General features: G+C 50.9%; 6 protein-coding genes across 6 annotated transcripts; 3 read left to right on the top strand and 3 right to left on the bottom strand.

Moving 5' to 3' along the window:
• Window positions 1-6: 6 nt before the first annotated feature.
• Window positions 7-2,132, bottom strand: ASPGLDRAFT_178449 (ribose phosphate diphosphokinase subunit PRS1). Its single transcript, XM_022542926.1, has 5 exons — window positions 1,783-2,132; window positions 1,710-1,719; window positions 1,536-1,656; window positions 402-1,462; window positions 7-354 (listed from the first exon to the last, which is right to left on the bottom strand). The coding sequence occupies exons 1-5, from the start codon at window positions 2,039-2,041 to the stop codon at window positions 318-320; spliced, it is 1,488 nt and encodes a 495-aa protein (XP_022397461.1). The 5' UTR covers window positions 2,042-2,132; the 3' UTR covers window positions 7-317.
• A 145-nt stretch (window positions 2,133-2,277) lies between these two features.
• On the top strand, window positions 2,278-3,222 carry ASPGLDRAFT_51202 (bifunctional precorrin-2 dehydrogenase/sirohydrochlorin ferrochelatase MET8). The gene is made up of 3 exons (XM_022547480.1): window positions 2,278-2,392; window positions 2,480-2,961; window positions 3,023-3,222. The coding sequence occupies exons 1-3, from the start codon at window positions 2,297-2,299 to the stop codon at window positions 3,156-3,158; spliced, it is 714 nt and encodes a 237-aa protein (XP_022397462.1). The 5' UTR covers window positions 2,278-2,296; the 3' UTR covers window positions 3,159-3,222.
• Window positions 3,223-3,387: 165 nt separating this feature from the next.
• On the bottom strand, window positions 3,388-9,523 carry ASPGLDRAFT_38765 (Arf family guanine nucleotide exchange factor SEC7; the record flags this gene model as incomplete). The annotated part of the gene is made up of 4 exons (XM_022544983.1): window positions 3,388-3,730; window positions 3,786-7,484; window positions 7,535-7,719; window positions 7,769-9,523. 4 exons carry the CDS (start codon window positions 9,521-9,523, stop codon window positions 3,388-3,390), a joined length of 5,982 nt encoding a protein of 1,993 aa, XP_022397463.1.
• Window positions 9,524-9,966: 443 nt separating this feature from the next.
• On the top strand, window positions 9,967-14,536 carry ASPGLDRAFT_69211 (uncharacterized protein; the record flags this gene model as incomplete). The annotated part of the gene is made up of 8 exons (XM_022549339.1): window positions 9,967-10,073; window positions 10,144-10,193; window positions 10,291-10,514; window positions 10,579-11,619; window positions 12,451-12,452; window positions 12,550-12,930; window positions 13,831-14,032; window positions 14,087-14,536. The coding sequence occupies 8 exons, from the start codon at window positions 9,967-9,969 to the stop codon at window positions 14,534-14,536; spliced, it is 2,457 nt and encodes an 818-aa protein (XP_022397464.1).
• Window positions 14,537-15,319: 783 nt separating this feature from the next.
• Window positions 15,320-16,543, top strand: ASPGLDRAFT_134285 (malate dehydrogenase; the record flags this gene model as incomplete). Its single annotated transcript, XM_022541280.1, has 4 exons — window positions 15,320-15,385; window positions 15,484-15,754; window positions 15,808-15,902; window positions 15,950-16,543. 4 exons carry the CDS (start codon window positions 15,320-15,322, stop codon window positions 16,541-16,543), a joined length of 1,026 nt encoding a protein of 341 aa, XP_022397465.1.
• A 276-nt stretch (window positions 16,544-16,819) lies between these two features.
• ASPGLDRAFT_28789 (uncharacterized protein) lies at window positions 16,820-19,637 on the bottom strand (the record flags this gene model as incomplete). The annotated part of the gene is made up of 2 exons (XM_022543789.1): window positions 16,820-18,894; window positions 18,947-19,637. The coding sequence occupies 2 exons, from the start codon at window positions 19,635-19,637 to the stop codon at window positions 16,820-16,822; spliced, it is 2,766 nt and encodes a 921-aa protein (XP_022397466.1).
• Window positions 19,638-19,850: the final 213 nt, after the last annotated feature.

Raw genomic sequence — 19,850 nt, forward strand, 5'->3', positions numbered from 1 at the left:
AAAAAAAAAAAAAGGCGGTGTATTGCCTGTTTGCGCGTTCTAGACCTTAATCAGTCTATGTAGTGAGGTCTGGATCATTTCTTAGATGTCCAGCCCGCCATGCAAATGTAGACAAATGCACGATTTGCATCCCGAGAGAAAAAGAAAAGCGAGGTATCATGATAGATGACTTCCAGAATCCGGTTCCTGCAGAAGTCACAAGTAAAACGCCATGAAATAAATCATCAAATTTTTAGACCGTCATTTTCGAACACCGTCTTACCAATGCATCAAGCTCGTATGAATGAAGAACAGTGAAAGCCAACATATGCAAATCATTATTCATTCGTGTTGAGGTGGAAAAGTGCAGAGACACTGCAACAAGTTAGCTTTGAACATTAGACAGCGAGAAGAAGACATACCTTTCACCGTAGTGGTGGCGTCTGATGCTCTCCGCGAGAAGACTCGAGATGTCAATGATGATCAACTTCTTCGATCTCTTCACCGTGTCCGGAGGAATGGGGAACGTGTTGGTCACGACAAGGTAATCAATCGAGTCACAGGCTTCCAACTGGTCGAGAGATTCCTCCCCAAAAAGTCCATGCGTAGCAATGCAGTAGACCTTGTTGGCGCCACCACGCTTCACAACTGTTTCTGCGGCCGCAATCCACGATCCGCACTTGTCGATCATGTCATCAACAATAAAGACGGTTCTGTCGCGAACATCCCCGACCAACGTGATCGTCTTCTCGGATTCATTGTGTCTAGTACTGCCCTCCTCATCGGACGACTCTGCAGCATCAAATGTGCCTCCGAGTGCGTGATCCGGTGGTAACGACGACGTAGTAGAAATGAGAGAGTTCACCATGGAGTCGGGAACAACATCCGCATTGTGTTGATAACCGGTCAGGGCGGGAGTGGTTCCGCCTGATGCAGGCACAGAAGTAGGGGCCGTGGACGGATAATCATCGTCTACGAGTTGTCCCTGCACGAGGCGGCCTGTGATCACATCACACACGCGAACATCTGTTTGCTCTTGTGTAGCTTCCAATTCAGAAGGACGACGAGCCGCAGGTGGTGTGTCCGGTCTTAGATGGTTGTCCGACACAGACTGCGAGTCAAAATCGTCGTTTGTCTCGCTAAGAGCCTCTTCTGGCGAGTCATTGGCAGATTGAAGCTGGAGATCGAACGGCTGATTATCTTTGGGAGTGCGAACCGCCTCCGGTTCGGCAGCATCGAAGAAAAGCGTACTGTCTGCCATATTAGCAGACGCCTTCGGGCGCCGTCTATCCGTTGTGACTATGCCAAAGTTCAGCTTAAGCGTGTCTGCTAGCGACGTAACACGTTTCGTGCCTCCGGCATTCTTGCTAACGACGACGGCTTCCCTCCAGTTGGGCACGTTCATCCGGATCCAGCGGGCAATGAAGGGCTCAGCAAACAAGTTATCCACAGGCTTGCCAAAGAATCCTTGCATTTGCGATGCCTGCAGTATTCGAACGAGTCTTAGTCCCACTCCAACAAGATTTGTCGCCAAATATAGAATGGAAGAAGCTCACATGCAAATCTAATGTGACAACATGGTCGACGCCAGCTACTGAGAGAAGATTCGCAAGCATTCGAGCCGTGATAGCGCCACGATGGCTCTTCTTCTTGGATTGGCGAGAATATGGGAAGTACCTCGTCTGGGTCAGCATCATTTGTGCATTAGTCAAACGAGGTAGGCATCATACGGCATAACCGCTGTAAGAGAAGGACTTCATCAGCGACCATATATCAATTGAATCCGTAGTGGAAAAAACGTACCTGTGATGGATCTTGCAGAGCCACCTTTGCAAGCAGAGATCATGATCAATAGCTCCATAACACTGTCATTGATCTTGCTGCTGCCGCTCTGCACAATATAGACATCTTGGTTCCGTACTGAGATGTTGATGTTCACTCTGGTTTCCCCATTGCTGAATTTCCCCAGGTCTGCCCGAGCAGGGACAGCTCCCAAGCGCTCACAGATGGTCTCAGCAAGAGCCGGATGCGAAGTCCCGGTAAAAATCTGTACTCCTCTCATGATAGTACTTCTGTTATGACAGAGAAAGTCATAGATAGTGTGATTATAAATGGGTTGAATAGAAGAGAGCAAAAGTTTTGTGAGGTCACGAGGGGAAAAGAAAAAGAGTTGAAGCTAAAAAGAAAAAACCGGAGGAAAAAAAAGTGTGTCGTCTTCGGCACTTCTCGGTCCCCGTACCGATTCTTCCCCGCCGATAATAAAATAATGCCCCGCGATAGGACCAGTCAGTGGTACACCGATTGATTGCCTGTCACCATGTCGCATAAATATCCTCCTGTCCAGGGAGGTGGCTCTCTGATAGTTGCTTGGCAGGCTAGAGATAAGAATATCGTCGTCGTCGGAGGTGGTGAGGTATGACTGTCGTCCTTTCTCCCTTATCTCCGCGCCAGAAATATATATATCTCGAAGATGCAGTGACTAACCACGTGCCTGGCATAGGTAGCCGCCGGACGCATCCTCCACGCCCTCAATGCCGACGCCAAAGTAACCGTGATATGCCCAGCATCAGGCCTAAACGATGAAGTAGCCTTTCGAGTCTCCGAGGGACAGGTTTCCCATAAAGATAAGCATTTCGAGCCAACGGATCTTGACGGAGCGGACATGGTACTTTGCGCCATTGATGACCCAGAGGCATCATCTCGTGTGTGGAAGCTATGTAAGGAGAAGCGCATTCCTGCCAACATTGCAGATGTGCCTCCAGAATGTGATTTCTACTTTGGCAGCGTCCATCGGGATGGTCCATTACAGGTGATGGTCAGCACCAACGGGAATGGGCCTAGACTGGCCAGAATTGTCCGGAAAAAGGTTGCGGACGCTATCCCGGACAACATGGGGACTGCGATAGATAATGTGGGCAAATTACGGAAGAAGCTGAGGGAGATCTCTCCCACTGCCGAAGAAGGCCCGAAAAGAATGAAGTGGTATGTCAATGGCAAATGTCTACTTGCAACGAACATTGAAGCTGACACGGAGGTGTAAAAGGATGTCTGGTATTTGCGAATCCTGGAGTTTAGAGGAACTAGTGCAAATGGGTGAGCAGGATATGGATGGCCTCCTTGCCCACTACGCATCTGGGGAGATTCCAAGCTTTCAACAGACCCGAGTCGGTAACGCTTGACATTAAGTAATAGATAATAAATGCACACCCGAACATATCATACACTGCAGATAGCGAAAAGTACTTCGATTGTTTAGAAAAATATATATAAAAAATGCTAATGATAACTTTACATTGGCCCACTAGCCTAGAATGAAATCTAAGAAGAATTGCACAAGGATATCCAAAACACAAGCCAGGCAAATAAAAAATATCAATCTTCACAAAAATAAAGAAGACACCCAGAATCTCAAGACACGCCACTATACCTACGACTGTATTGCTGCGAAATAGAACTCCTTGGACTGATGGATGCTTGAGAAGGGGGCTTCGGAGGAGCCAAACCCAGCTTCACTTCTCCTACGCGGCGAAGTAAGGACTGGAGGGCAACGCGAATCTCGGGACTGAGATCACGGCCGAGAAGATCGAGGGCCAAGGGGTAAAATGTGTCGACGTGCTTATCGAAGCCTTCCGAAGGGAAGTTCGTGTAGCTCTCGAGGACGTCAACGACAACAGGGCGCCAGGCGACGATGTTACGGTGCTGCGATTCGTCGTCAAGGCGGACGAAGCTTCGGACAATGTCCGCGCAAAGTCTGTAGCAGGTTAGCCATTTGTTCTTAGATCAGTTAAATCAAGCGAGATACTTACGGGATAAGTGCGGCCTCAGTCTCACCACGGCTGCTCTTACGTTCCTCCCTCTCATCATTGTACATGCGGTAGAGGATCTGAACATAAGTCGCGGCACTCCCACTTTCTTGCTTGAGCAGGTTCGGCGGCTGCTTCATGAAGCCTTGACGCCAGAGCTGCATTCGGAGTTCCTTGTCCTCATTGAACTTCTTGGCGAATTGGTAGCTCTTCTTCAGAAGTCCCATTAACCGCAGGAGCTCATGGCTTGGAATCTTCTCGTAAACCTTATCGTTGGAGAAAAGCTCATGAACAGTCTCAATCATGAGTAATTGAAGAACGCAGTTCGTGATGATGCGGTTGAAGAAGCGACGCCGGGCCACAGTCACCGCAGTTGGCTGCTGCTGCATCTCCATCGTTTGGGGTCGGTAATCTTCCAACTCAGGGTTGGCTGGTGCTGGCACGTCGCCTTCTTCATGCTCAGATGACTCATTCCGCAACCCGTTGGTCTGGGGGAATTCAGCGTTAGTCTCCTCAATCGGTGTTGCGTCGGTAGACTCCGGTACAATTTCCCCGTTGGACGGCTTCCGCACTTTGGAAGGCATGGAAGCAGCTGCCGTGAACAGTTCATAGGCGGTGGTCTTGCTGAAGAGATCGACAAAAGCGCCAACCACCTTGGTCCAATGGTCTTGCTGGAACTTGGCAACATTCTGCAAAATCAATTGTTGTAAGCAGTTACTGCCAATTCGTGCAATCGTATCGTTCTCTTGGCAGATACACAGCGTGAGAAGTTCAAGCACACCCCCAAGCATGTATTCCAGTTTATCGAAGTAATGCGTGAAAAGAGTGATCATGTTCCTCAGCGCCTGGATCATGGTAGTCGAGAGCCACACTGACAGATCCTCGTGGTTCGGAACCTTGGACATTTCCGACTTCGATTGGAGAACGACAAAGATAGGGTAGAGGAGTTGTCTCCAGAGAACATTCCAGAATTCCCGAGGGAAGTCACCACCATATCGGATGAGTGTATCGAAGAGGTACGTAAGTGCCCGCGATCGCACCTCAAGGTCATCACCCGTCATGAGCACGTCCTGGAACGCAATCAAGAGGGGATACCAGAACTGTTCCTCCGGAGACTGGCGATTGAGTTGTTTCGCTAGGTTTGAGTTGGTATCCTCGAGCACGTTCTCCGATGGCATGCCACGGTGAGAAAGAGGACACTCAGGAGTCCTCATCATCTTGCCCACTGTTGCTCTGAGCGTCTCGATAGCTTGCAGCGACTTCTTCTGGAACCTTATGTTCTTCGAAAACTCCGTAAGGCAGACAACAAGGTCAGGGAATGCCCCTTGGGTTATGACCACACCGAATCGTGTGTTGTAGATCTGGGCTACATGGTCCATAGCCATATTGACAATACCTTCATAAGGCTCTCGAGCGGCGACGGTGAACACACCAAACATGGTCTTCCAGCCAGAGCGGATATTGTGCCCCCGAGCTTGGATCATCTGTATGAGACACCGGAGAATCATGTCCTTGACAGTAGCAGTACTGCTGTTTGCCATGACGTGCTCGAACGGCTTAAGGAAGTCCTTCTGGAATTTGAATCCCGGAAGTTCCTCGATTTCCATAAACCGCATCGAGAGTTGCCGGAGCGAGTCAAGCGCGAAAAAGACGACAGTCGTGTTTGAGTGGCACCCGACATGGTTGAAGTGCTGTCCGAGGACTTCCCAGATCTTCGACCATTCTATCCTGACTCGCGTCATGTTGTAGTAACTGATTTCGACCAGCTTCTGCAAACTGTATGTCCTGGGAGATTCGCTGTTTCCGGATGATTGGATTTCCTGCCAACTCACTTCGCTTAAAGCGCGGATGAAATCAATGATGGCCTCGTGGGAAAGGTTTGCGGTGTTGGTGAAGATACGGTCTACTCCCCGGATCATCTCAGCTGATCGACTTTCCATTGCAACCTCTGCGCGGAACCCAGCAGGAGGACCGTTGATGGATCGAGGGCGAGGACGTTTGCCTTGGAATGAACTGCGCGAAGGATCAGGAGGTGCTTGAGGCATGATCCGAGCTCTCGAAACATCGGGCAGTGAGCCTTCATCGACGCCATCAGTCAAAAGCTGGAGGCGATCAAGTTGGCTAACGCAGGTAAGAATTTCTCTCCAAGAGCCCTTTAGGGAGTTGCCCTCGGTAAGAGCCACTTCCAGCAGGACCTTCAGAGCTTCAACGTTCTTAGCCGTCATTTCCCTGATGTTCCCCAGGTTCGTGAACTTTGCGAGACCAGTGACGAAGGCCACTCTTGGGGTCTCTAAATCGAATGCACAGCTAATGCGTATCGCCAACTTCATGCCCTCCATGCAGAGCTTGAGGACCTCGAGATTCTCCGTGTCCCGCATGGGAGCAGTCAGGCCGGAAAGGAAAGACATCCAGGTAACATTGAACATGGAACCGACATGCCGGACAGACGTGGCCGGAATAAACCGTGAGAGCGCCTCTCTAACAGCTGTTTTCCGCTGGGCACGAATCAAGCTTCGATAGAGCTGCTCAGTCTTACTGGCCATCTCCTCGGAAGCTTGGGCATACTTTTCACCTTGGATGTCCCTTCCAACAGTCGCGAGGACTTGCCCGGCTCTGGACGCTAAACCAGTAGGAGCAGGAGTCTCAATACCAAGATTAGCAGCGTGCTCTCTTTCGGTGACAAGCACAATTTCGTTACTGGAGATCTCATCATAAATGGAGCCGAGATATTCGGGAGGCAAGTCTTGGTTGTCGTTGATGCCCCTGTTGTTCCTGATAAAATCTTCCTTCGTCATACGCGGCCCCTTCATCTTGGAACTGTGCTGGTCTGTGTTCAACATAATGACAGAGTACGCAAGCACATATGCCGTATCGGCATTCGCAAACGCGTTCGGATTCTGGGTAACATAGCGTTCTGCAAACTTGAGCATGAAACGGTCAATCTTCTGTGCTTCACCTGGCAACCGGAAGTGCTGCAAGAATTGACGCAGGGCATCCACAAAACGTCGCTTTTCGAATTCCATCATATCGACAAACGCATGCATAATGGCGATATTCTCAGCGCCACCTTCACCGAGATATTCACCCAGTATAGATTTGTCCAAGCGTTCATTCCCGAAGAAAAAACTGGCTACATCTTCGGGGGTCTCGGAACGTATAAAACCGTCTTTCAGCAGTAGCTTCATTCCACGTTTAGGCTTGAAGTTAAACTGTTGGACCGCGTTCGTGAGCGCAATCTTTCTTTGCTTGACTCTTTCAATTTCGCTCGGGTCATCCTCTGCCACCGGCGTGGATCGACCAGTGTCGCCATCCGTTACATCAATCCTGGGCGAGGAAAGATAGGTCCCTGCATTTGTGTCAATGGACTCTCTGGGGTTGTCCATCGACTTATGGGACGCTACGTTTGGAGTAACGGTTTGTTCGACGATGCGCTGTGCCGCCCAATTGTCCAGTGATTGCAAGATCTCCACCAGACTTTCGATGGCTTGATTTTTCAATACGTATTCTGGAGGAACATTTTGGAGATTAGGCTGTGGGGTAGTGGCAACGGCAACCGTCGTAAGCGATGGGGAGAGCGCGCCTCGTTGGTGCCAATCAGCTCCGAAACTGGAGAGCTTGGTATTGTTCTCCTGATACTGTTGTTGTTGGGCGGCTGTTACAGTCACTGGGACACTTGCATATCGCTGGAGTTGTTCAATAACACTGGACATATGTTAGCACAAGTGGACCCTCGTACAGAAGGCAATGCATACTTCTGGAATATATTCTCCAAAGCGGTCCGATCGCAGTCGTAATTGAGATAAATCTCTACCAATGCCCGAGGCTCGCCTGCCAGTCTTTCGAGAATCTCCATGAAGTACTGCTTTTGGAAAGAAGGCGAGTTCCGCTTCTCGAGTATAGCCAGGTAGATTTCCTTTAAAAACACCTCAAGCTCTTTCTGTTGCAAGTTAGAAATAATCTTATATATGGAACAGAATGCGACAGACCTTCATCATGACCCTCATGTGTTTAAGCATGAGCCAAAAGATCTCAGAGCAGACCTGGAACACCCTGAGTACGGAGCTTGAGCCATTCCGACTCAGACTCAGGCAGAGATGCGGCCGCACGGCTTGTAAAAGGGTCATGGCCTCCCCGTTGCTGGTGCCATTCTTGATTGTAACAAGCGGAGAGGTGAACACTGGGACTTGATTATGGATCAGGTAGTGGATGAGATGCAAGGACAGCAGCTTCGTCCTCATATTCTGAGATTTCAGATCTTGCTGCTGGTCATGGGTAAGGACCTTGTGACTCAATTTGCAAAGCGCCCTGAGAACCAGGAAAGCATCCTTGACGTAAATCTCGTCTTCTTCATCTTCTGTGGTACCATCTGCATAGTCTCGCTCATCCTCGGGAATGCCCGAGATAGACCGTGATGCCCTCTGACGGTTCATCCTGGCACGAGTGACCATTGTTGGAGCATTTTCATTAACAGACGCAACGTCCTTGCTCGATTCGAAACTTTGTAAAGTAAGCTTCTCTGCCGGTTCTTTAGTAACCGGCTGGTCTATTGTAACAGCAGAAGCAGTCTCCGAGGCCTGATCAGGCTCATTGGCGGGAGATGTTTCGGAAACATCTATAGCAATAGAGTCCGAAGCGCCGCCTTGCGATTTGTCGCCATCCCGCATCCGTAGTTCCTTCAGGTCAAGCCTCACACGCACCCTATCGAAAACTGTGCTAACCATTTGTGTGAGGGATCCTTGGGCGATTTGCTGGTTCGGGGTCGACTTGGAGTATATGAAAATATTATAAATCTGACGCACAGCCTTTAGGAGACCTGCTCCATGTACGACGATTTTGTCGTTGAGGACTGCCGCCAAAAGAGACTTAATGATTTGCTGCTGAATCTCGACCGGTGTCGCTTCATTCTCAAAGCATTCACAAATCGCATCGATGGCGCGCTCGATAAGCGGTGGCTGCTCCGAGCCAGCTTCACCTTCCGGAGTCTCGCTGTCCTTAGCCGAGGGGAAGGCGAAGTAAGAATAGGTGATCAGTTTTCCGATGCAATCCAGTGCCGTGACTTGTAGAGGAATGCTGAGCGACTTCGTGGCAATATGTAGTGGGCGAAAGATGACCTCTGGGTCAATTGGTTGGTGGTCCGATTGTTTGATGTTGGTAAGCGCATCCTTCACAGTATCCTCCAGCTGCTTGCTTTTCCGAGCCTCCTTCGAATTACTGATCGTGTCCAAGGCCGTTATGATGAACACAGTTGAACTGACAGTCCCGGATCGCTGCGTCGGAAATGTCGCTGTTGTTGACCTGGAATCTGAGCGCAATCGGCTTTCCGGGGCGGGCTCATCTTGCGGAGGCACGGTTACGGGTTCTTGTTTCTCGCTGGGCGATTCCTTTTCGACACTCACTGACGACTCGGGTGCTGGACTGTTGTCGCCGGCATCTTTCGATTCGGACCCAATCTCTGGATTGCTTTCGGGTACGGGTGTCTCAACGGCGTTCGTAGGACTTGGAGCTTGCTCCGGCTCGACGGACTCGGGTTGTGTTTGCGATGAATCTGGCTCTTCGGAGGCAGCAGCCTCAATTGTTTGTCGTTCTGATTCTTCGGGGTGCTCGGGTTTCTCTTCTTCCGCTGGCTGTGAGGTTTCGAGTTGTGTTGGTGCATCTACGCCGATCTCATTGTTCTCTGCCTGCGAGTGAGTCGGGGATGATTGATTCGGCTCATTTACAGAGCCATTTGCGACTTCCGCCATTTATGCAAGACTCCAACTGGAGTGCGTGAAGGTACACAAATTACGGGTCCACATCGAACAGGGGGAAAAAAAGAAAAGGGAGGGGGGGATGGTGCAAGGAAAGCGGCGGGTTGGTCTCACTGTACAGTTCCTGGGGTTGTGCCTAGCGGGCCGATAGGATGCGTGTCTACATTTCTACGGCTCGCGGTAAGTGCCGGACATGACGTGCTTACATAACCTGCCCCCGGCGGCTCGGCAGGATGATTCCGGATCGCTCACCGGAAAGCTCAACAGAAAAGTTCCTGGACGTTGGAGTCTCCCAACTCTCTGATATATCAGGATAACCAAGCCTTTCTCTAGCCCGCACATTCTGTTAGGCTCATTGCCAGCCTCTTTCGCTTCTATTTTTTCATTTCGCTTGAGCTGCGGGGCTACGATTGATATAGATACCCCATCTTGGCGCTATGGTTGCCTCTGCTGTCCGAATGCGCCCCGGCGCCATGTTTATGTCCAAGGGCGCTGCTTGCCTGAAGAGGCCTCAGGTTGTCCACAGATTTAAGGATGCTGCTCAGTATGTTGCATTCCCACCCCTTCCCCGGTACCTATATTGATGGAGGTTAACCTATTATATCATTGTTTAGAACTCAATTGCCCGCCTTGTCTGCCCTCTCTCGCTTCTATGCCTCCAAGTGTATGTCACTGAGAACTTTTTCTCCGACTTACCCCGACTCTATATCTACAGCTTATTCGTCTGAAGATGGTTCAATTCTGACATGACGGAACTACAGCCTTCCCCTCCCACACCATCATTAGCATGCCGGCCTTGTCGCCGACCATGTCTGCTGGAAACATCGGAGCATGGCAGAAGAAGGCCGGTGATGGTCTGCAACCCGGTGACGTCCTTGTGGAAATCGAAACCGATAAGGCTCAGATGGACTTTGAGTTCCAAGATGAGGGTGTCCTTGCCAAGATCCTGAAGGACCAAGGTGAGAAGGACGTCGCCGTCGGCTCTGTATGTGCTCTATATGACGTATCTGGTTAGGATAGTAAGCAGGTTTGCTAATTGCTTGATACAGCCCATCGCTGTCCTTGCGGAAGAGGGTGCCGACGTTTCTGCTTTCGAGTCGTTCAGCTTGGAGGATGCCGGTGGTGACAAGGGCGCCGCCCCCGCCGAGGAGAAGAAGGAGCCCGAGTCGAAGGGCGCCGAGGCCCCAGCACCCGCTGAGCCCGAGCCCGTTGCTCAGGAGCCCGACACCACTGGCGAGAAGCTTCAGCCCAGTCTCGACCGTGAGCCCTTGATCAGCCCCGCTGCCAAGGTTCTCGCATTGGAGAAGGGTGTGTCCATCAAGGGTCTCAAGGGAACCGGACGTGGTGGTCAGATCACCAAGGAGGATGTCGAGAAGTTCAAGTCCAGCGCACCCGCTGCCGCTGCTGGCGCGAGCTACGAGGACATTCCTCTTACCTCGATGCGCAAGACCATTGCCAACCGCCTTCAGCAGTCCACCCGCGAGAACCCCCACTACTTCGTCTCGACTACTCTGTCGGTGAGCAAGCTCATGAAGCTCCGCCAGGCTCTCAACGCCTCTTCCGAGGGCAAGTACAAGCTCTCGGTCAATGACTTCCTTGTCAAGGCCTGTGCTGCCGCTCTCCTCAAGGTTCCCGCTGTCAACTCCAGCTGGCGCGAGGAGAACGGACAGGTTGTCATCCGCCAGCACAACAGCGCCGACATCAGCGTTGCCGTTGCCACCCCTGCTGGCCTTATCACTCCCGTCGTGAAGAACGCTCAAGCCCTTGGTCTGTCCAGCATCTCCAACCAGGTCAAGGACCTTGGTAAGCGTGCTCGTGACAACAAGCTGAAGCCCGAGGAGTACCAGGGTGGTACTTTCACCATCAGTAACATGGGCATGAACGCCGCCATTGAGCGGTTCACTGCCGTTATCAACCCCCCTCAGGCCGGTATCCTGGCCGTGGGTACTACCCGTAAGGTCGCTGTCCCCGTCGAGACTGAAGAGGGTACCTCTGTCGAGTGGGACGACCAGATCATCGTCACTGGCAGCTTCGACCACAAGGTCGTTGACGGTGCTGTCGGTGGCGAGTGGATCAAGGAGTTGAAGAAGGTTGTTGAGAACCCCTTGGAGCTCCTCCTCTAAGGGTGATGTGACGATGGACAGTCCTGACGTACTTAGTAGATCTATGTATGATTGGGATTTCATTTTGAGTTAATTGTGTCTTTATATGTATTAAAAATCTGTTTCTTTTTGCGTCTTCATCTTGCAGACCGTAATGGGTCTGATTTCATGAGTTTCATTTTGAGCATCGTCAATACAATTTCCTTTATCTTTCATCCTTGAGTATATCTCTATCTTTAAATGGCATTGAATGGAAAAGGTTTCCTGGTTTAGATTGAACCTTGGCATCCACCCGGCACGTGCCGACTCCACCACCACACGATATCGATGACGTTATGTTGTCACTGCAGCAAGGTTCCGGCGGTTGCTGCTTGCTTTAAATACCCTCGCCAGCCACTGTCGTCTTTTTCTCCCTCCCTCTTGTTCTTCAGAGATATTACCCCTGATTTTCCATACACATCCTCCCTCAATTCTCTGGTAAGTCATTCTTACTACGATGCCCCTCATGACACCATACACCATACCTCAATGGCTATTTCGCCTCCAAGAATATGAAATTCACAATTCTGGAGAAGCCACTTGACTAACTGCTGGTACTCTGTATATCTCCAGATCCTTTTTCTGTCGTGAATTTTAAAGAATTGCTCAGACTTCCTCGACCCAATAACACCATGTCTTACGCCGACGCTGCAGCAAGAGGAGCCAAGCAATCCCCGGAAGATGTGAGTATCCTCCAATTGACTGTCCCTTTCTTATTGTTCTGTTCGCGATATTCCACACAGTCAATGGCAAATGCTAACCACCGTTTCTTATTCTTAGGCGTGAGTCAACCTGACAAGTCGTATGACTCGCCCGTGAAATGACGTAACTAACCAAACCCAAAAATAGCCGCGCTCCTAGAGTCGAAGCAATCTACAGAGACGAATCGGAGAATCCCGCAACTTTGGTCGATGTCGATTCCCCACACGTGTCATCCGTTGATCCGAACTTCCTGAACCAAAACGTCAAAACCGGCACCCAGGCCGAGCGGCTACAACGCGAGCAGGAGCAACAGACCGTCGAAGGCCAGAACAAGGCTCGGAAGGCCCGCGCGAAGGCAAAGGCCGAGAAGTCCAGTCTGAGCGCGAACAAGGGCAACCCGGTCTTTGTGAGCAATGCTGTATTGCTCGGCTTGGCCGGTGCTGGACTGGGGTACGGCGCTTACCAGAAGCATCTGAGCGGCAAGTTGTCTTGGGAGCTTGTTGGTCTCTGGTCTGGGGCTGTTGGCGCCTTTGGTGTGGCGGACTATTTTGTGAGCAAGTAAGTTTATTCTGGAGATTAGTGCTAGGCTGCAAAGGACTTTGGCTAACAGATGTTTTTTCAGATGGCTCATTCAGAACAAGTATCCCAAGAAATAAATGTAGGATACCAAAAAGCAATCGGGGTTTTGTTCGGTTAGAAGGCGTCTGTGGCCCGACGGCGGATTTCCCTTATATACCATTCCCGCTCAATGATTGAATGATGTACTGTCATACTCTAATACTAGTTTGTAACCCGTCATTTTCACTTCTCAATTCCGAGAAACTGTAGAACAAGTCTACGCATGTATATATCGAGCATATCCTGCATAATGGACAACTGAGTTTGGCACCAGCACAAACAAAGGCCATGCAAGAGCTAAAGCATTAGCAATCTGCAGGTCATACCAGTTAGACTAACATAGCGTAGAAGGAAAAAAAAAAAAAAAAAAAAAAAACAGCCTTAAGATGAAGCCTCAGCCCAAGGCGGTGAGGGCCGTCAGAATCGCAAGAACATGTGGCCTCGGGACCACGTTGCTTGAGCAAACATCTGCCGGCGTATGCATTTGGAATTATTCAAATCTTGACTATCCGGCGACATTTTATAACAGTTTACGCACCGGCTTCCCTCCTTGAAGAGCGCGCAGTCGCTTCGTTAGGCTGCGGGATCAACTATACAGACTGAGCAGGAAAGCAAAACAAACAAACAACATGGTACGTACTGCATACCGCAGAGAGTCAATGGTGGAGATTTCTAATGACTTTATATTGCATAGAACTCGCTTTTCAATTCTGCACTTAAGCAGTCGTCTGCGATCCGGCGGGATTTGGAGACCTTTTCGGAGTCGCCCGCGACGTCATCTGCAGCACTACAAGGTGAGTCGCTTTCGGATGAATACGCATGTCTGCTTCGGGGTAGAAGACTGATAGTTCTCTATGCAGGCCAGATCGCAGCTTCGTTAGCATCGCTATCGCGAACGGTGGACGACTACTCGGCGTTATCCAAGAAGGAGTTGATCCCTGCGAAACAAGAAAAGGCGTTTGAACGGGTTAAGAACTTCCGAACAGAGCTTGGGGACTACAGACAACAATTTGACAGCCTGCGTAAAGCGCGAGAAGATGCTGTAAGTATTTTTCTTCTCGTTTTACATTGCGACTATCGCTGACAACAACTATAGCAATCCATGTCGAACCGCAACGAGCTCCTTGGCCGTCGACCGCACCATGCCGCGACTCCGGAAAACCCCTACGCACAATCCGCCCTCCCGCAATCATCGCCCTTCGCCCCCTCGACTACGGCGCGATCTGGACTTAGCTTTGGCGCATCGCCGGCCGACTATAACCGAGAAACCCACGCGTTGCGCGAACAGTCATTCCTGGGCAACACTAGTAACCAGCTAGATGAATTTCTTGACCGGGGGCGCGCGGTTCTTGCGGATCTGGGACAGCAGCGGGAAGTTCTCAAGGGTACGCAGCGGCGACTGTACAGTGTGGCCAACACGCTCGGAGTCAGCGGGGATACGATTCGGATGGTGGAGCGACGGGCTAAGCAGGACAAATGGATTTTCTGGGTTGGAGTGTTGATATTCTTCTTGTTCTGCTGGGCAGTGCTGCACTTTTTGCGATGAGCATTGTCTCCTTTGTTATTATAGTTTCTTTGTATTATTGCTTTGGTTTCTCAAGCGCCGGAGTTCGGATGGATTGGCATGCGGTTTTCTGTGTTTACTCTGGTTTGTTGTATATCCTGAATGTAAAACATTCGAATCGCGCAACTAAAGTACACAGCTAAAGTACTCGCATTAGCATCGGCAGACCGAAAGATTATCAGATATGATCGATTAAGCTTTGACATAGTGTAGAGTCCGTGTGTTTCTGTATGCCATCACAGGATCCGATGATCCATTTCTCCGACCTAGCCGAGTTTCCATGTGGAATGGCGCTGGAGTTCCGAGAATTGTCCATTGCTCCATGTTTCTATCAGGGGCTTCGTTGTACAGAGTAGTTCCTGTGCATTATAGTTGTGTTGTTGTTGTGGTTGCGTTGCGCCGAGGCTGTTGCTATCCACCATAATACAGTGTGCACACAAGTGCTCTATTGTACAAGTACCTGTCTCTACAACCCCATGAATATGAATATGAATACTAGATTAATGGCAATAATATAATAGAATAGAAGAATAACACCATCCATCCACCCGACATATACTCCATACTGTTGTGGTGATATTGCGGCATCGGAACCGACAGCCGTTTTGCCCAAAACGATTAGTGGGCACTCACCGGGCAACCCGTTTTCTTCCTTTTTCCCTCGTGTCGCTCTCTTCCTCTTTTCTTCTTCTTCTTCCCCTCCACTTCAATCTATCAACTCTTTTATTTTCACTCTACACTCTCCTATACCCCATCCTTTTCACAATGTTCGCCGCTCGTCAGTCCCTCAACCTCTTCCAGAAGCGGGCTTTCTCCGCTTCCGCCAGCCAGGTGCGTGCTGTGCCTCAGCTCGGTGCATTTACAGAAAAAGAGCTGTCCCAGATGAGCTATCTTGAAGCAAGCCTGCTAACATTTCTTCTCAACGATAGGCCTCCAAGGTCGCCGTCCTCGGTGCTGGTGGTGGAATTGGCCAGCCCCTCTCCCTCCTCTTGAAGCTCAACCCCCGTGTTTCCGAGCTCTCCCTCTACGACATCCGCGGTGCCCCTGGTGTCGCTGCTGACCTCGGTCACATCAACACCAACAGCACCGTCACTGGCTACGACCCCTCCTCGAACTCTGGCCTCAACGATGCCCTCAAGAACTCTGAGGTCGTCCTCATCCCTGCTGGTGTTCCCCGTAAGCCCGGCATGACCCGTGACGGTACGTTCTACCAGCCAGAGATTTTAGTGATTGAAACAAACTGACTAGTATAGACCTCTTCAACACCAACGCCTCTATCGTCCGTGACCTCGCCAAGGCTGCTGCTGACGCTGCCCCCAACGCCAACGTCCTGGTCATCTCCAACCCTGTACGTACATCTCCTGTTTGAATGCTAGCAGTGGTCTAATTGAACAGGTCAACTCTACCGTCCCCATCGTCTCCGAGGTCTACAAGTCCAAGGGTGTCTACAACCCCCAGCGTCTCTTCGGTGTCACCACCCTTGACGTCGTCCGTGCTTCTCGCTTCATCTCCCAGCTCAAGGGCACCGACCCCGCCAACGAGAAGGTCCCCGTTGTCGGTGGTCACTCCGGTGTCACCATCGTTCCCCTCCTCTCCCAGTCCAACCACGCCGACATCGAAGGTACTCCCCGCGACGAGCTCGTGAACCGCATCCAGTTCGGTGGTGACGAGGTCGTCAAGGCCAAGGACGGTGCCGGTTCCGCCACCCTCTCCATGGCTTTCGCCGGTGCCCGCTTCGCCGAGTCCCTCCTCAAGGCCGCCCAGGGCGAGAAGGGTGTCATCGAGCCCACCTTCGTCGAGTCCCCTCTCTACAAGGACCAGGGTGTCAACTTCTTCGCCTCCAAGGTCGAGCTCGGCCCCAACGGTGCTGAGAAGATCCACCCCGTCGGCAACGTCACCGCCTACGAGCAGAGCCTCCTTGAGGCCTGCCTTGGTGACCTTAAGAAGAACATCCAGAAGGGTATTGACTTCGTCAAGGCCAACCCTTAAACGGTTTGTATGACTACGGTTACACATGATATGTATTTCCTATAAAATCAAAACTTTAATGATGTCTGTATGATCAATCTGCTCGTTCTCAAGGCATTGCTTTCATAAATTGCAACTAAATTGGCTACGTAGGCCAAGAAACAAACAAATAGCCAAGCCATTAGTACTAAGCGGAATTTAACCCGTCGCTCGTCGATACTAAGCAAGACGTTGAATAGATAAGACTAGATGAGACTTCAACCAAATCATGCCAAGGAGAATACGGAATAGGTAGACTCAAGTATAACTCCTCATCGCATCCAAATACCCCGGACCACCACGAAGATCCCGATCAAAAGTCTCGGCGACCTCGAGAACACGCTTGATATGGTTCATCGAGAGCGGCGACTTCTCATTAACGGCTAGGGCTTGCGCCGTGCGCACGGAGTTTTTGATCTGTCTCGTTAACATCGAACATAAAACAAAGTGAGAAAGTGGGGGATATAGGGGACCTACCTGTCGACCATTCATATTATGCCGCGCAAGCGCATCGAGATCCTTATCCGTGAAATCGGCCGTCTGCACACCCTCCACGGCTTGCACCTTACCCAGGAACATCTTCCACACGCTGCGCTTAGCCTTGGAGGTGAGATCGCCATACCGCAGCGCGATATGGATACGAGACTGGAAAGCATCGTCGAAAGTCTCCACGCGGTTCGTCGTGAGGAACAATATACCCTGGAAATACTCCAGCAGACGCAAGAAAACGCTCACGAGCGCGTTGCGGTGGATATCGTGCAGGCCGCGCTTTTCGAGGAAGATATCTGCTTCATCGAGGAGGAGGACTGCGCCCCATGTGTGTGCTATGTCGAGGATGTTGTTTAGTTCTTTCTCGAGAGTACGGGAGTTTATGCCGAGTTCGCCCATGCTAACTGTGTACAGCGGGCGTTTGAGGAGTTCCGCGATACCCTCTGCTGTTAGGGTTTTGCCTGTTCCCGGGGGCCCGTGGAGGACGGCGACGAGGCCGCGGCCTTTACCCTGGATGACGTCGTCGATGTTCTGAGCTTCGTTGTAAGTGTGAGATTCGACGAGGGCTTTTACGATGGATTTCTGGTTATCGGGCAGGACGAGGGAGTCGAAGGCGTGGTGGTTCCAGTCTATTTCGCGGATGCCGGAGACGGAGAACTCGAGCCACATTTTCTCGTTGAAGGCGAAGCCGCGCACGACGGGGCTGGCGATGATGAGTTCTTCATGGGTGAATTCGCGCTCTGCGATGCCATCCATTGTCTCGTCTTGGATTTCGTTGCCGTATTTGTCGACTTTGACGCGGACGCTGTGTTGTTTGCCGTTGGGGTCTTGGACGGTTCGATGCTCGTAGACGATTATGTTGCTTGGTAGCGCGTCTTCGTCTTCGTCGTCATCTGCGTCGGCTATGTTTGCGTCGGCGTTGCCGTCGTCTTGGTTTCGGCGGATGCGGTCGACTGGGTAGTTAGGGTTGACGCGGGTGTGGGTGGTTGGGTCGACCATGACACGGCCGTTGACGTTGATCTTGGCAACGCCTTGCTCTTTTCTGCAGAATGCCATGCCTTGGTGGTACTTGTAGTTCTGGCCCTTTAGCGAGGCGAACTTTCTACCGCGTTCGATCAATTTGGCGCGCAAGTCGTCCGCTTCGCGGTGGTGGTGCAGCGGGTAGCAATCTAGACTGGTGATTTTGCGGGAGCCCTTGAATGCGTTTATGGCTTCTGCTATGCTGACCACGCCGAAGCGTTTGCCGTCGTAGCTTAGGTAGTGGCCTTTGATTCTGTACGACTCGCCATCGATGAAATGGGTGTATTTCGTGACGGATTCTACCTTGAAAGCGCGGGGCTCGTCTTCGTTTCCGTATGTTGACGCGTACGCAATGGTATTTGGTTTAAACAGGGCCCACATGAGATCGAATGTGATCGTGTTGGAGTTCAGAATCGCGTTCAGGGCCTTCTTGGTTTCCGCGTAGTCGGTGTCGAGGTATTTGACGAGAACCTTGAGATGGGCAGCTTTGGTGGCAGCGCTTTTGCGCACTTTGCTCTTCTTCTCGGTTTTTGAAAGCTGCTTCTGAGTCTTCATGTACTGGCGGGTTTCTTCGAGGTACAGGAAGAGCATGTTGGGATCGAGCGATGGCTTCTCTTCGACCAGGCTGACGCCTTTGACGCCGGCCATTACTTTGGTGAGAGCCTCGCGAAGGGGCTTGCTTCTGATGTCCACCGTCGTTGAGGCGTGTTTGTTGTCATCGTCGAAGGTTCGGCGGACTGTGAAGATGTACTGGTCCCATTCATCGGCGTCTTCTTTTTCGACGGTTTCTGACAGTTTGTAGTCATGGATGGTGTTGTCCCACACTGTACAGTTAGAATTGTGAGATACAGAAAAATCATGGAAACGTTAACACACATTGGTCAACCCGTTTGAACTCCACCTTGGTCCCTATCTTGATCTTATCCTTCTTGCTCTTCTTGGGCTCTTCCTCAGGGGCTTCTTTCTGACTGGCTCTATGGTTGCACTGAACAAGATTCTGGTTGCGGCGTGCCTCGTTCAGCTCAGCTTCCATTGCCGTCAGTCTTTTGGCCAATGCGAGGATAAGGTCAGTAGACTCGGCGCCTTGACCCGGCTGATTTCCAGGTTGCGGGGCTGGAGGTTGTGGGGTATCCTTAGAAGAGTCAGATCCATTGTCGCTGCGATCGGACTCGGTCGTTGAGTCTGCTGAGCGATGCGCTCGGGATTTCTTCGTTTTCTTTTGGTTCCTGCGCCTAGACCTCTTTGTCTTTGACTTTGTTTGCCGTCGTTGCTCTTCCTCTGGTTCGGAATCCGAGGGGTCTGAAGAAACCGTTTCTGGCGGGGACGTACTCTCATCGGTGTTCTCATCAGACGACGACCCTGAGGATTCGTCTTCGCTGGAGGAGGACGAATCTTCGTGCTTTGGTTCTGGTTCATGCTTCTTCGTCTTCTTCGGACCGGGCTGGTTCTTCTTGGGCTGCTTGTCGATCTCCTCCACGACAGTAGCCACAGGCGCCGTGTCTTGGCTGTCAGGGGTGTTGCTAGTATTGTTGGTGGTAGAGTCTGGGGTTTGCGTGGGATCGGCCATCGTGTCGATCTAGCTTGTGGTTAGATAAGATAGCCGGTGGATGGAATATATGTATGTACCTTTTAGCAAGAAGCAAGCAAAAGCAAGAATGTGGAGTGAGAAGAAGAGAGCAAGAGAAGAAAATATAAAAGAAGGAAAAAAAAAAAAAGATAAGTGAATATTTGTTGTCAAGCGGTGTGATTGACGTCTTGAATGTCTGACAAACAACTAATA

Source organism: Aspergillus glaucus (genome assembly GCF_001890805.1).
Source record: "Aspergillus glaucus CBS 516.65 unplaced genomic scaffold ASPGLscaffold_22, whole genome shotgun sequence".
Classification (NCBI taxonomy): domain Eukaryota; kingdom Fungi; phylum Ascomycota; class Eurotiomycetes; order Eurotiales; family Aspergillaceae; genus Aspergillus; species Aspergillus glaucus.